The sequence below is a fragment of the Coloeus monedula genome, assembly GCF_965178545.1.
Source record: "Coloeus monedula genome assembly, chromosome: 2".
NCBI classification, from domain to species: Eukaryota; Metazoa; Chordata; class Aves; order Passeriformes; family Corvidae; genus Coloeus; species Coloeus monedula.
In genome coordinates, this window is record NC_138782.1 from 15622028 (window position 1) to 15638850 (window position 16823).

The window sequence follows — 16823 nt, forward strand, 5'->3', positions numbered from 1 at the left end:
CCCGGGCAGCGGCGGTAACCCAAGCCTCGAGCGCCGCAGCAACACTCCAAGTTCCATCTCCCTCCGTTGCCTGAGGGAACGCCCGGGCGGGGCTGCCCGTGACGGCTGCGGAAGGGGCGTCACAGAGGGGCGGTACCGTTCCCCCGCGGAGGAAGGACGGGCTCCAAGATGGCGGCGCCGGAGGAGCGGCTCGTGTCGGAGGGCGAAGGCGGCGCCCCGGGCTCGGCGCGGCTCTCCCCAGCTCCGCTGCCGGAGGCCGCCGAGTCGCTGGCGCCCATGGAGCCGCCGCCTCAGAGCAACACGCTCATGGGGTTGCCTATCGTGGCCATCGAGAGCATCCTCAGCTTCCTGTCCTACGATGAGACGAGCCAGCTGCGCCTGGTAGGGGCCGCGGAGGGGAGGCAGCGGGGCGGGGGCCCCGCTGCGGCCGGGCCGGGCTCGGCCCGCGGGGCTCAGCCCGCCTGGCCCGGGGCAGGTGCGGGGCTCTCGGCGGACCGGGCGCCCCCCGCCGGGCTGCTGCGTTCGCCGGGGAGGGGGCTGGATGAGGTGGGATGGGTGGGATGGGGCTTTATCCCTTCTCCAGTCTCGGCGTGCGCTTCCATACAAGCACTCCTAAAGCTCTTTTTACCGTCTCTTACTTCTTTAATTCCTTTCGCGCTCTGTGAGAAAGCACCGGGCTGCTGGAGGCTCATTTCTCTTAGTGACTGGTTGGGGTGGGTAGTCTATTGTGTCTCATATGTGTGTTTATTTTTACTTATAGAGCTTAAGCCTACGAGTGTAGGACGTGGTGAGCCTGCTGCTCCAAGAACCCTCCCTTATCTAGAAATGTGGGTCAAAAAAGAAGATGTAAAAAAACCAAAAAAGACTGCCTGCTTCTTTCAGTCTTAGTGGTAGATCTAATAACATGTAGTATCTGCACCTCTGAACTTGATAATGCCAAAAAACCCCGCAGCTGTCAGCGAGGAGATCAATGTATATCAATATTTAACTGCCTGCATAAGGAGCCTGATGTAAACCATGTCACATTATGATATGCTGCTGTCTTACTGAATCTCTTACGAGGTTCTAAATGGAATAATAGTGAGGGAATTAATGCACAGGTTATGTAACTCTCAGTAAACGTGCATGTACTGTATCGTTTCTATTTTAAGAACTCGATTAGTCTAAACCGGATAATATTATAAGCATATTTCTGCAGGAAATTGGACTGTCTCTGTCCTGGATCGGCAACCTGAAGTGTTGCATCCTGACTGTAACTTTAAAACAAAAGCTCTTCAAGCAGAAAATATGATCTTATTTATACTACTCCAAGCACACCAGTTCCTAAATATTTCTAGTGTGCTGTCAGTGCACTGAAGATTTCAGCTTCTTCTGTAGGAGTAGGTAATGGATCTGTAAAAGAGATGTACTTTGAGAACCACAGAATAGCCTGAGTTAGAAGGGAGCCACAAGGATCATGGAAGTCCAGCTTCTGGCCCTGCACAGGACATCCTCAAGATCACGGGTGGTACTTGCAGTTTGACCAAAGGGAAGGGAAGTACATCACATGGTGTTTGGATATGCCACGTTTCAGGGTCGGAATTGCAATGCCAGGCACAGCTCGTGGCTGCACCTTTCCCGTTGCATCTTATGAATGGTAGTGCCTGTGGGAGCTCTCACAAGTCAATAGAAGGCTTTTTCTTCCTCTAGCACGAAGTGTTTGTAAGCAATGCTGTGTTGGCAGTGAAGGTCAGTAGGAAAGATGATGATGTCAGGACTAAACCAGCTGTTTAACTCTCACTGGCACTTAAGAAGTAAAATGTAACACTTTTATGCTTTCTTATATAGCATCTCCAAGTTCCTTTTTCCAGAAGAGGACAGCCCCTTTCAGAAGTTTCAGAAATATGCAAAACCAGGCTGGATAAATACCAACTTTGACACATACATAGAACAATACTGGGCGTAAAATGAAGGAAACTATTCAGTTGGTCTTTCCCTATTTTTAGTTTTTGAGTCAGTGACAGCCAAGAAAATTAATCTCCATCAAATTCCTAGCTGTTCCCTTAAGCACATCAGAAGGCATTATGAGCATTCTTCTGAGAAGAAAGTAGTCTTTTGTTAACCAGCAGTAATGTAAAGAATCAAAGCCCCTCCGGTTTGAGCCCATAAGCTTGATCAGCTGGGTCTTTCGGGTGGCTGTTCAGAGCTGAAGGTGTTCTTCTGGCAATTCACTGAGAGGCAGACACACAATGTTCTTCATAGCTCCAGGTGCTGTTGACAGAGAATTAAGGTAGCCTTTAAAAATAGCAATGCTTAGGCATAAATTCATAATGGAATTTCATGACTTTTGGATTTTTCAAGGTGGTGAGTGGCCTTTGGAAGGATCTGTATATCCCTGCTCTAAGATCTGCCTGGCACAAACAGTAAATTTTTGTTTTCTGTGAGAACTGACTTGAGCTGCTTCTCAAAGATGAATGAGTGTATCTTTTCTGCTAAAGATACATTGCAGGAGCACATTAATTGAATGACAGGTATTAAATTGCTCAGGTCTCATGCATATTAGAAATGTGCCCAAAAAGCAGACTCATTACCCCTTAGAATGTGGGATTCCCCGGGATAAAGCATCTTGAGGAAGGCAGGAAAACCCAGGACATCAATCAACCTAAATAAAGTTTGATCATACTTGTTTAGACAAAAAATGTGGATTCCCTAAACCAGTCATTTTCATGCATTCTCTGGGTCCCAGCATGGTAGGAATGGATGTCCTAATCTGCTTTTTATTTTGGATCACCTTAGCTCAGTGACCCATAAAAAAAGGTGACAAATAAATTCTTACAGTTGAACTGGGTTTGGATCTACAGTGTATACAAGACAACAGCCTAAGGAGTTGGCTGAGTGGGAGGATATAGAACACCAGAATGTTTTCAGATTGAAATGGAGACAGAAACAAGCATTGTTTATGTGCAGCATAATCTCGGGCATAAGATCCTGAAGTCTTTTTCTGTCACCAGAGGATGAGGTAAAGAACATTTCCTGCTTGTGATGACTGCAAGGCAAGACCATGGGCCCCTCATTGTGCAAAAAGCACTTGCTTTCCTGAGCATAATGCTTTCTGCTATTCCTGGGGTTACTGCGTGTGAAAGCATAAATTGAAGCACCTACTGGTTAAGAAGTGAAGTAGATCTAAGGAACAGAGACTAAACAATAGATATTCAGAGAGCAGTCATGTCTGAAATGAGGGAAATCTTGAGCTGTCAAACTTTTGTTCAGACTAAGTGAATGAGAGGAAAAGCAGCAGCATTTTGCTTTCAGCCCTTCTGAGTATTTACTTCATCTACTTTCTCTGATAGTCACCATGAGAGAAACACAGAAAACCCCAAAGATCCCTATGTCTGAAGCTGTACTGCTCTGGACAAACCTACTGTGCATGCTGACAGGGAAGCTTGCTATCTTCCAGCTTTTGAAGGCTCCTCTTACTGTGATATTTTTAGTGACTTGCAGAAGCTTTGAAATTTTTACCTCAGTGGGATAATAATGAAATTCTTATATTCCAGTTTCTTTTTCAGTCACATGTTTGAGCTTGGAAAGGCACTTCCATTCAGGCTATTACTACAACAAGCATGATTAAAATCACACAATCCATGACCTCCTCCCATGAACACTCTGAGAAGGTTATCTTGGATTCTGATACACATCAGAATTGACTTAGGTTCTGCAGCAAACTTGTGCTTATTTCCTGCACAGCCCTAGTAAGGACTGATAGCCTTTGGACAACATGGCTGTAATATTCCCAGTTTCAGTCAGTTTGTATTTACAGGCATTTCTATTTTAAAGTTTCTTGATGAAGTCATAAACATTTTGCCACTTACTTTACCCTAAAAAAAGGCATTTTACAGAACATGGTTCTGTGTGCCCTCTAAGAAAAAGAACAATCTAAATACTCCAGGGTATTTATATCTATTTTGGAGTTGGTTATCTGGTAGTGAAGCTTGGAAGAAATGAGACATGCTTGAGGAAACGGAAATTAGTAGATTGTGTCATTTTAGTTTGTTTACAAATGAAGTGGAAAAATAATTCATAGGATCATAGAAAGCTGTTATCATGTAAAAGTCAGCACATGAAGAAGCAACCTCTCTTTCTGCTTTTCACATGGACTTGGAATACCTTTCTAATCCTGAAATTTGAACACAGGGCCCGGTTGGACTTGACCTTTGAGGAAACACAGCCTCTTTCAGCTCTGTGACTAGAATAAGAATATATTCACCAAAATTGCAAAAACAAGTATAAGGAAATACAACTTATGATCTGTCCAATAGCTAATATCAAGCTGTCTTGGACTACTATGGACCTCTGAAAGTATAATGATGCTACTGTACATATGACTGACTGCAGTCTAGAAGAGGTGTATTTTCCTATAAATGTAGGTGCTATGTATGGTTTACATGGTGAGCCAGCTGAGAATTAAGAGATGACTGATAAAATAAGTTGTAAACAAACACTTTCGATTTCTGGTGCTACTGGTGTTTGGGTTCTAGGCTGATTATTGGCATAAATATGGGTAATGCTGAGAAACTGGAGCAAATAATTCTTCATGCTGTGTAGGGTAAGCAAAGGAGGAAGATTAAAACCCCCCAGTGCGGTTCGTGTCTTGGGCTGCAGCTCCCTGGGATGGCCTCTCTGCCACCAGATGTCACTGTGCACGAGGTTAAAACCCTCTCTGCCGCCTCCGAGCGCGGAGCTGAGCGTGGCTGGAGCTTGTTTTCCTCCTGTGCCGGGAGCTGCAGAGCTGACGCAGCCTTGTGCAGGTACCAGCTCCTGCTCCAGGGACTCGGTACCGTTCGGGCTGCGGGAAAGCTGCAAAGCCCCGACTCAAAAACGATTTAAATCCCTGCGCCCCTGGAGCTACGAGCTCAGGGAAAAAAGAACGGTTTCCTCCTTCCTGTAGGAAGGGCCAGCATTTTTCCATATACACAGGGGATGATTTAACTGGATCACTGAATGTGGGGCAGAGTGTGCTAAGACTCTCCCTCTGCGGTTTGCCTGTCTCATCCTTCTGTGTTAACCAGAAAGATCTAATACCGAGGAGTATGGACAGAGCCACAGTCACTGCTTAATGGCCTGTTCATACAGATCTGTCTGAAAATGGTCAGTTCTCACACACCTTAAACCAGCTGTGACTAGAGGAAGACTCACAAAGCAGAACTTCCTTCTGTTTATACAGAAGGCATTACACAAAGTAATTGCAAGCTTCTCTGGGAGAAGTGAGAATCTCCTTCCTGCAGGTATAAACTTACATGGACTTAAAAGTTATGAAATGAGGAGTGTATGGAGGAAAGGAGTATTTATTAAAAAAAAAAAAAAAAAAAAGAAGCTTATTTCTTGGCAAGGGGGGGCGGTCACAGTGGGAGCTGTGGACTTTAATACCTAAAAAAACCCAACAAAACCAAAACAATTTCGAAGAACAGTTGGGTCACTAAGGTCTTGCATCTTCAGAACTGAATAGCAATTGCTTTAAACTTTTGTACAAGTTGCCTTTGTCCTGTAACCAGTAACTTTGTGAAGGGAAACAGTTAACTTTAGCAGTTTATTATATCTTCTGCAGCTCTTAATGTCCCTTATTCCTAAATCTGTGGGGCAAAAAAACCCTGAGACTATTGGTGTCCAACATAGCAAATAAAGGAATCCTTTAAACAGAGGAGAAAAGACTTTTTTATACGAAAAGGAGAATCTTGTTCCATGTGCAGTGTTTTGCAGGTGTTTTTAAATTTAATTGTGGTTGACTTCAAAAAAAACATAAACCTTCAACACTGGAAGAAAACCACTATGATTTCTTGTCTTTAAAGGTTTCTTTTTTTGAGATTACAAAATACTAACTTGATACACCAGAATCACTCTGGAGACCATGCTAAAAGCCAGGCATGGGCATTTGCAACTTCCATTACAATCAGGGGAAATTGTATCTGCTTCTAACAGGTGGCATTCAGCCGACTGTCTCTTGTTAGGCAAAATCAATAGATTTATTTGTGAACTGTGTGGGACATAGCTGCTCCTTTTTGGAGTATCATGATCTTTGGTGGAGATGGGAATGCCTTAATCTCAACTGCAGTTCTTGCTTGTTGAAATGGAACAAAACACAGTTAAGAGAATTTTTTGCTACCTGGCAAGTAGGGGTAAGATAATGCTAAAAGTGACTTGTGGCCTTAACTGAGCCTTAAGATTTCTTTTTACTTAAATACAGGTTTGTAAGCGAATGGACTTGGTTTGCCAGAGGATGTTAAATCAGGGATTTCTGAAAGTGGAAAGATACCACAACTTGTGTCAGAAGCAAGTTAAAGCTCAGCTTCCAAGGTATGTACCAGTTAAAACTGTAATTAAATTTAATTGTGTTAGATTAATTTAAGCAGATTATTGAAAAGGAATTCCTTTCTGGCTAATTCCTCTTATGCATCTTGAAAATTTGAGTCACTTTTGCCTTTATTTCATTTTTTTTTTCTAAAAGCACCTTGAACCTAAGATTTAATTACAGAATAATAGTGTGAAAAGTATATCTGGTATTTCAAACAGAGAAGACTGGGTTCTGTATTGCTCAACTCTTCTGGCAGATCAAGCGAGGATTCCTGGGAATGAATAAATGCCATTCCTTTTCAAGACCAACTGCCTTCACTGATAATTTATCAAAGCAAGTTTTTTGCTTAGAAAAAGGGCAAGGTTTTTCGCTGACAAGGATTAAACAGGAGCAAGGAAAAGGGATTTGACATGTGAGCATTACTGGGAACTGGTTTCTCACTAAAACAATGTCTTTCTTCCTCTTCCCAGTGAATAAGTGCAGCTGCTGCTGTGTCCTTTCAGATTTCCCAGTCAGAGTGAAGCAACTAAATGCTACTTATCATAGAGATCCTTTGTCAAAAAGCATTTCTATCTCAACCTACACTTCACAGCAAGCACTAGTAATATATTCCATTTATTATTTCAATTACATTGAAGTACTGACCATGGGTGGGGGGAGATAAAAATATTCACACTCACTCAGTGTCTGCTGATAGTTAATACTGAAACCTTGTTCTTAAAAAGTCCTAAATTACATACTGAGTTTATAGATCACATAAAGTATAGTAATTATTTAGAGAACAAATTTTGTCTAAGAAAGTGTAGTATATGCTGTTACGAGCTGCGTCTCAATCTGTATCTTTTATTTCCATGAAGACAAATGTTAGTGGCTACAGGGTTTTAAGGGTGAAATTAATGTGACAAATGTTACAGTTTGATTTTTTGACTCCTTGTTAAATCAGTGTCACCTTGTGGTCTGTTTCCTAGACGGGAGTCAGAAAGGAGAAACCATTCATTAGCTCGTCATGCAGACATCCTTGCTGCTGTGGAAACAAGACTCTCTCTCTTAAATATGACTTTCATGAAGTATGTGGATTCCAATCTCTGTTGCTTCATACCTGGAAAGGTAAAATGTAGACTATATTATATGAATGTGTATCTGTGTTTAAAAAATAGCATTTTGTAACTTAACCTGGCACAGCTGGGGTAAATTGATAGAGAGAGTGTGTGTATATATATATGTTTTTGCATACATACATATATATATATAAACTGTGTTTCAGATACTTGCAAACAAACCTACAAGCCAATACTGTTTTACCACGCAGTCTGAAATTAATAAACCAGACTGTATTTAAATATTAATGATTTAAAATTTGATTTCTATTTGCCCTTAGATTCTCTCTTGATTCTGATGGTTGACTGGTGGTATACTGATGCTCTACAACCTTTTAGAAAAAACATGTGATCAGGCCATCTGAAGATGTAGTAATTTAGACTACATAAAACACTAAGCACTCAGTCAATCGAGATTTTATGCACCTTTCTTAAGGATTTGAGTACTTCAGGTTAATTGAATTAAGACATTTAGTATGTCAAAACACTGTTCAGTACTACAGTGGATGGTATATTGTTGCACAGTAGGTGGAATTAGTTTTAAATGTAAAGTATGTTAAATGGGAACATTACTGAGCAGTTCTGGTGTTTCAGAATACTAACCCAGTGTTAAATATAAATTATGCAGGCAAGATGTACATGGAGATACCAGTGTTTTATAAGCTGTGAAATCACCAGTGCACAGGGGAATTGATGAAATCATGCTCAGAGGAAGACTGGTACAGCTCAGGGATTAAATTAGATCAGTGAACATTATCCTAATGCTCTGTTCATTGATCTTTCCATGTAAGGTTCGGATATGTTTGTGTTACTTTTTTGTGGGCAGAGAACTGAATTGCAGTGGGATGAATGGAAAAGTTCTCTCTTGGATTCTGGGGAAGCATGCAGGCATTTCTGCAAGCAGTGGTAGGATAAACTGTGGATGTGGAATGCATTCTTATCTTGAAGAAGTAACTATTTCTGTACACTCCTGTTGACTTGATATTTAATTATTTTTAAATTATATTCTTATTTGACTTTACATTCTATTTTTTATATCCCATGTATTTTTAAAAAATTAAAATAACAAAGTCAAATGAACTCGAGTCCCTGATACTTACATGGTAAATGGAATACTTATAAAAAAGTGTTGCCCTACTACTTTGAAGAGTAGAGGGAAAGGCAGTACTCACTCTAGACCAGGGATGGGCAGGAGTTGGGCAGGTGAGCTTGCCAGCCATTTTCCTTCTGGGCACCAACTTGTAAGGACCTTGATTTTATTTTGACAACACTGCTAAAAAGTCTGTGGATTTTTTAAAGAAATTATTTACTTAGTGTGTGAGTTTGCTAGCACTGCTGCTCTCTCAACACAGTTACCAGTTCGCTCAAGATTAATATTTTGGTCAATCAGATTTAAGGCTTAGTGTTCACTTAGTCTGTGGTTTCCCTCCCACCTGCTTTGCTTCCCTCAGGAAATTTCACTACAGAACTGCCAGGAAGTGAATTTGTGGTAGAATATGCAAATCCTGATTTGAGGTTCAGCATTCTGTGTGATAGCAGAGCACTGCTGCAAGGTTCTATATTGAGGATGTTGTTGCTAACAGGATAAAAAGTGAATGAAATTAGAGAAGTCTTTTGTTGTGTTGCTTGATGAGAAGCTTAGGTCTTGTCTACTTTTGCAACTTTTTAGCTAAACTTCATTTATCAGAACAAAAGGTGCAACTGTATTACAAGATCCTTATTATGTGTGTTCTTCAGGAAACACTTCAAACATTCTTAATCCTGTGCAAAATACCTGTGTAGCTTTGGGTAAGAGATCAGCACTCCTATCTTGACCTGCCTCAGACTATAATTCATAAATTAATGAGACACCCTTCATCTCTCTGTATCTCTCCTAACCAAAGGGCTTGTTTCCCAAACCTATAAGGGAGTTTTGTTCTCTGTCCTTAGTGGATTGGTGTTTTGTAAACAAGTACATTTTGGACTTAATCTGAATTTGCAATATTTTGTGTATATGGAAGTGGACTCAAGTAAATATTTACAGCTCTTCAGGCTGACATAATGCTAATTCTTGCTTCTCCAATTACGTGTTTCATAACTGGCAGGGGTAGTGACTGCTCTGCTTTGGGGCTTCGTGCTCCAGGTTCTCCTGAAGGAAATGATCATGCTCTGCTGAGTATAGATTATATAACTTGTAAGTCAGCTATGGCTGTACTTAAAATTTCACACAATGAGCATTATTTCATGACTTTGAAGAGAGCTGTTGTGATAGTTTAAATGAATAGCTTCTCTGATATATAATGAACAGCACTTCAAAAGGCTGATCTGGAACTAAAACACACAGTAGTGTGCAACTGTTATGTGGTAAAAACCTCTGAATATGCCAGAATTCCTAGAACAAACAAATAATCTTGCCTTTATCAGAAAATCCTAATTCTTCTTAAATGTTTTAGGTAATAGATGAAATTTATCGAGTGCTAAGATATGTAAACTCTACAAGAGCTCCTCAGAGAGCTCATGAAGTTCTTCAAGAACTAAGGGACATTTCCTCCATGGCTATGGAATATTTTGATGAGAAGATTGTTCCAATACTGAAAAGAAAGATGCCTGGGTCAGATGTATCGGGACGTCTAATAGGAACTGCCCCAGGTATTAATTCCAACGTATAGTTAAGTTTTATTTAGTTTTTCTGTAAAAAATCACAGCACTGTATGTTTTTAAAGCTCCCTCCCTTAAATGGGAGCTTTATTACGTAAATATTGATGATACTTGTTTCTTAAGAATGCTAACTGAAATTCATTTGCTTTGAAATTTAAGGAGCCTTTGTGCTACCAAAAGAACAGTCACTTGAATGTATGTTAGAATTATGCATAGTGTGTATTTGTTAAACAAATGCTTTTGTGCCACCACTGAATGAGACTCTATCACTGCATTTGGTTGAAATTTAGCACGTGAGATGACAACTCGATGCCTTTTATTTTTAGGACAAGCAGCAAATGAATTTGCTTAAGCTGTAGTAGTACACAGAGGGCTAGAATGGGCTTTTTTGCTTTACTGGGGGTACTATTTTATGCACTAACAAGCAAAATAGTTCCAGGTAATAGTGAAAAAGCAATTAAAATAACGGTCTATAAATAAGCCATTAAACTGGCCCCTCATATGTCAGACTTTCCAGAACTTTTGTTAACCAAACTCTAAGGTAGTTGCCTCATGGCCGAAGTTATCCTAATGGTAAAAGGCAAAATATTGGTAAAATTGTAGCGTTTTCCCTATACAGGACATGTTCACACTTTAGGAACTGTGAAATTTAACTCTCTAGAAGGATAACTTAGTAAAATTTGTGGAAAAAACCCCCATCTTAAGCAAGAACAATAGCCCTATTGCTGATGCTTTTGTTTCTTGTATGTCCTGTCCATCCTTTTAGCCATAAGTGTGTATGCCACCTTTTAATTATATCCTGTTAGTTATACTTTCATTTTTTTAATTATATACTTTTAAAGAAATTATATATGGGTTTAAGTTTTTTATTAATTATACGTGTTAATATATACTGAGCCTCTCAGCTGAGGAAGTATTGCCCAAACCCACAGTTGATGCCAATCAACTTTTCAAGGCTTTGTGGTGCATAAAATGCCTCTCTCTTGTTGAGGGAAGGGCATAACCTCTCCATTAGTGTCACATAATGGTAGCTGTGCTGGCATCCTAATGGACAAAAAGGAGGAAAATGAGGATGACTGTTCCAGACTCTTCTGTTTGTAGAGCAGTTAAAGTTGCACCTTACTTGCACAGCCTTGCTAGAAGAGTATAATGGCAGCAAAAGTGATAGATATCTTTTATGGCAGAGAAAGTGAAAGAAATTATACTGTAGCTGTTAGTCTCCTTGATTTGCAGGAAATTTATTAGAATCAACAGTTCCAAGCTCAGATTCCAGTATGGTTTTAGTGCTTAGGAAGAGTGATTCTAAAGAAGCATGGAAAATAAATTCCTTTCTTCTAAAATGTAAGTTATACTGAAATACCTTGTTAAGTTCCAAACTACAAAATTTTAGAACTTTAGCTGTCTGCAACTAAAACAGCAGAATTTTGCTGCTCTAATGAAAGATATTTATTCCGTCTTAACTATTCCATATTAAGTAATTTATAGATGTTTTGTGGGGTTTTGTCTTAACATCTGGGACAGTAAGTCTAGATGACAACACAGTATCTCTATGCAATTTTTGATACAGCCAAAGGAGGGGGGCTTATATACAGGAAATGAATTACGAACTTTTTTCCAGATTACTGAAAAGCTGTAAGTATTTTAAATTAAACTGGTTGTGCTCTAAGACTACCACATGTTCTTGTTAGACACTTAAGTGACTGTAAATCTGTTTACCTGTTCATAAATTGCAACCAGTATTCAGATTCATGTGGGGAGTAGGGGTAAGCAAAATATGAACACCGGGACACCATTTCTAAGTTGCAGAGGATTAATCACAGTTCTCTCTGAAGTTCCAGGGCCCTCTGCAGCACTGACAACAATGCAGCTGTTCTCCAAGCAGAGCCCTTCCAGGCAGGAAGTCACCAAACTGCAGCAGCAGGTGAAAGCCAATGGCACGGGCCTGACGGCGTTAAAGCGGGAGATCTCGGAGCTGCGCGTCAAAGTGCAGGAGCAGCAGAAGCAGCTCCAGGATCAAGACCAGAAACTGCTTGAGCAAACCCAAATCATTGGGGAACAGAATGCCCGCTTGGCTGAGCTGGAGCGCAAGCTGCGAGAGGTGATGGAGAGCACAGTAGGGAATTCTTCAGGTTCCGGCTCAAATGAACAATCTCCCAGGAAACGGAGGAAGGCGGTTGATTCCACAGACTGTCCTAGGAAATCTAAACGCCTTCGGAACAGAAAATAACTCGGGAGGAGATGGCGCCTTCAGGAGGATACACTGCTCTAGTAGCCCAAGCAGGTCTGCTTGTTTGGATACTGTGACCAGCTTCATGGTGTCACTTAGCCTGCTGGCTCTTCAAAACACCACTTAGACTTGAACAGTAATTTTCTTTCATTGACTTTTCCCCTGCTTTCTATATGGGTGGGCCTAATGCACAGAATCTTTAAGATTTGCAATAGCTACATACTAACCAGACCTGCTCTGTTATGTTTTGAAGGGTTAACCTTTTTTTCCGTGCAGATGTGTTTAAAAGTAAAGTTATTTGTGTTTATGCATATGTTCACATGAAATCTTAAATAAATTGTCTTAACTGACTAAACGGTTAAGCGTAAAAACAGATGTCCTGTTCACTTGAAGGAAAGATCCGCTTTTAAAACCTTGTTTTTGAGAACTTGACCTTTTTTGTTACAAGTGACCTTGTCTGGAATGTCTGAAAAGTAGTTAATACTTTTTGGGGTTCTCTGTAATGAGTAAAACTGACTTCTTAAGCTACAGTATTGGCTATATATTTTTGTAAACTTACATGGAAGGGCCTTCTATCCAGTCTTCACATGCACACACCCTGGTTCTAGGTCTTGGGGGCCATATTCTACATTTGCATGGATAAATGCACGTACAGCTTAGTCAGCCTGCCAAAAGCACTTGCCTGAAACTGTTCTAAACTCTGGCAGAGAGCACAGAGACCTGACAAGCAATTCCTTTGTTCCTCAGCCATAGCTTAGCCTCTGCTTTCAGCACAACGGCTTCCTTACAGCAAGGTGGTCTGGGGAGGTGAGTGGCAGGAGCATTTGAGCCCGGGCTGTGTGGCTGCCACTTGCCCTGCCTGGAAGGCAGGGATTTATTGTTAGCCAAAGCTGGAGAATCGAGAGGCTGCCTGTGCATCACTTGGGTCATAGGCCAACATCGAACACCTACAAATGGTCCCTGGAGTCACGAAGCTCGGGGACATCATTTGAGTGAAATGCTGTATTACGGAAAAACAAGCTATTTTGTGTGTCTGTGTTGGGGTTGGGGTGGAAATTTCTCTGTAACACTGATGACAATATTCTAAGCTTTCCTTATCCTAAAAGGTAAATCACTGCAGACAAAGCTTTAATTTCTTTTGCACTTCTGTTTTGAGCTTGTAACTGGAAAAGCATGTCTTGCACTGTTCAGTCTCTCTGGTCACTTTAACCACCTCAGAGTTGTGTACAGTGATTATTCCCCCCACCCCCCATCTGTATATTTTTGGAATCTTATACAAATACCATTGTCTTTGGTTTTGTTTTAATGTACTAAACTGTGTAGCTTTATAATTTGACTTACGTTTCCTTTTTTTAACCAGCTGCTGCTTTGTCTTTAGGTGGTTCTGAATTCAACTTGGTATGGCACTGAAAATGCAAATGCTGCATTTGTAGCTGTTCACAATCTTGATATTGCTACTGTGGGTTAAAGTGCAAGTTCATTTTGTATGGCTGTCAGCATAACCTAGTGGCTGTATTTAAAGCACCAAACAAATCAGAAGTTGTCTGGTCAGATATTATATAATTGTGGAAAGCTGACATTTTTCCTGAAACTTCAGCTACAGTTTTTACTTCTAAAACATAGTAGCTCATACCAGAAGTAACATTGCAAATGCCTAATATTTGACAGACATTTCGTTTTCAAATAAACTTCTTGAGTAGTTTGAGTCTTTTCCAAAAGAAAGGCATTTTTCTTAATAATCAAGGAAATTATAAAAGGCTGTCTGAGAGAAGACTTGGAAGGTTAACTGAGCTTTTGCTTGTACTGGTTCTCTACAGCTCAGAATGTTTTTTACAGCTAAGTCTATCTTGGAGATAGATACCTGCTGTTCAGATTAAAAATACTGGCATATGCCTTATCTTTTAAAAAACAATTTTGAGTCAGAGGGTCAGCATTAGAGCTAGAATTACTGTGTGATACAAATTCATTTAATGGTTATTTGTGATAAAAAATTCCTGGAATGGACTAATTACCAGCTACCTGTGGTCAAATACTTCCAAACAAGTATAAACCTGTGAATTGCATTTACTGAAAAGCTTTATTGATACATCTCTGAATATTCTTCACTTTCATTTCTTTATGAATTTCTAGAATATGCAAACAATTTGCCCCTCCACACCATCCCAGTATACAAATTGTTTCAGGTTCCTCAGGAGCAGCATTTCTGTATGTGTTGGGGAATCTCTGGCTGTGTGTAAACTGAGCTGGAAAAGAACAGCCTATTCTTACGGGAAATGTTCTCTGTGAACGGTGCCAACTTGGAACCTTCAGCTCAAGGAAGTATCACGGGCTCCAGGATTGCAGGTGCATCCTGCTCCTCCATGTGCTGACAGACAAATGGAATGAGGCCCATGAAACTTACAGGGTAGAGGGGATGGTTACAAGGCAGCTCTGAGAAATTCCACAATAAAGGTACATCAGTGTTTTCTATTTCACATCCCAGAGAGAGGGAGATCTCGGGGGGCTCTCGGGCTGGAATGTACATCAGAGAAATATACACATGGAGAAAACAGAATGAAGTAATCATTTGGACAAAATAGCTGGAACATTAATTTCTGACACCAAATTGTCCCTTGTTAAATAAAAGGGATGCATTTTGCAATATATGAACAAGCTGATGAATCACCTGAAGTAAAACTAAATCTCTTTTCACTCTAAATGTCTGTGTACATTTATGTGAGTTGGTGTATCGGCCTCAAAACAGCGTTGGTAGTGATTAGTGATTGTATCATCTGTTCAAGGGAGAGCCTTAAACCAGTGAGACTGAGATGTAGTTCACAAAGTTGTGTAAAAAATTGATTTATTTGCAGCCACTATTCAGTTTTAGTACTTGTGTCAAGGGCTGAAATTGAAAAAAAGGTCAGAGCTGACAGAGAAAGCAATTTCAAGTGTCTTACATTTAGTTTCTTAAAATAACTTAAAACTACTGAGGCCAGCTTTACTGCTTTTCTAAAAACAGCAGCTTGCTTGGAAACAGCTTTTTATTTCATAGCAAGGTTGGGGATTTTTTTACAAATTTGTATACCTAGTGAATATGGTGAAAATGAGATCAAAAGATACCACAGTGGTACTTTTTTGAGGGAAAAGCTGTTTGCAACCAGGTCTTGCTTCCCAAATTGAACAGCTTCTATGTAACTACAGTATGTAAGGACCCTCCAAACCTGAACTAATGGATGTAATAGGTGGAAGCACTGAAGGAAGAAAGACTGCAAGATAAATTTCACGGATTAAAGAACAGATGGAAACAAATGGAACTTCTTCAGTTCCTGATACTTGCTCAGCATTGCACGTTAATCACTGAATTCATTAATGCTACAAAAGATGCCTCTGTGTAACTTCTTAATGTAAAAGGTAAGACAGAATTGAACAGAAACTTAGTTGCTCTTATTCAGATCTTCTAACAGTGAATTGTGGGGAGCACTAAGATTGCCAAAGGAATTTTCAACACCAAGAGCCTCTTGAAAACAGGATGACGTAGGATATAGTTGGATGTGCCTCAGCACAGGAGAGGATTTCCTGGTTTCTTGGTGTTCTGACAGTTTTAAGAGGGTACCTAGCAAATTGCAGTGATAGATTGTTACTTCATTAATAAGTAAATTCAGTTTGGACTATTCTGGAACATGTCTGCTAGTTGTGAACTATTCTGTTAGTCTCCAGTTGCATTTCTGTGCTAGTTTGCACTGTGTCTGGGCCAGCTCTCCACTTTTATGGTTGTCCTACCTGGATCTCACCTTCCCTGTTAGGCAAGGATGCACTCCTGGCTTTGGTTTACATGTAAGTGAACATTCCAGGATTTTTGTTCAAGCTTTGTGCTGGCTGAAGACGCACTAGGTACTGGATCTCACTGTCTTTGGAATGGAAAATGTCAGATACAAAAACTATTGGCTTGCTGAAGACCTAATGAATCTGGATTTGTTACACGGTCTGCCTAAACCAGTGATTAAACTCAGTGATTAAATAGGAGAGACATTTTGCTCTCCAGTACACTTGGGCAATTATGTTGTCCAAAGCTTTCCTATTTAATATATATTTTTCAGTTGTTTAAAGCTTGTTTAACTGCTCTGGAATGTTTAGTTTATAAACCTGGGATCTTCTGTTTAATTGCCCTACTGAAATTCATGACCATTTACAAACCTATGTACATTTGCAGTGCTGTAAACCTGCCTCTGAGAACTGAACTCCTGATGTGCTGTCACTCCTCCAATGCTTCTGTCACCAGCTGACACACTCCTTCTTTTGGCAGGATCCTTCCCATGGAGGAGGAGGTCTTTAGCACAATGATGGATAGCAGTGCTAATACTTGAACTACACCCAGAAGGGAACGCTGTCAGAAACGTTTCGTGTGGTGTTTGGAGCGCAGCTGAGCGAAACACTTGTGGCCCTGGCAATTCTGCAGTCAGCTGCTGCACTGGCAACCCCAAAGCTTCCTGGTTTATTGTGAAATGGTCACTGACCAGAAAGTAAACCTTGCAAGGTCACGGCACCTTGATGAAATCTA

General features: G+C 40.5%; 1 protein-coding gene across 2 annotated transcripts; it reads left to right on the forward strand.

The window, feature by feature from the left end:
* Positions 1–160: 160 nt before the first annotated feature.
* Positions 161–13483, forward strand: FBXO28 (F-box protein 28). 2 transcript variants are annotated; one of them, XM_082277056.1, is made up of 5 exons: positions 161–381; positions 6218–6327; positions 7294–7432; positions 9855–10050; positions 11898–13483. In XM_082277056.1, the coding sequence occupies exons 1-5, from the start codon at positions 169–171 to the stop codon at positions 12284–12286; spliced, it is 1047 nt and encodes a 348-aa protein (XP_082133182.1). In that variant the 5' UTR covers positions 161–168; the 3' UTR covers positions 12287–13483. The 2 variants fall into 2 exon arrangements, with proteins under 2 accessions (XP_082133182.1, XP_082133181.1); XM_082277055.1 differs by having other exon boundaries at positions 11892–13481.
* Positions 13484–16823: the final 3340 nt, after the last annotated feature.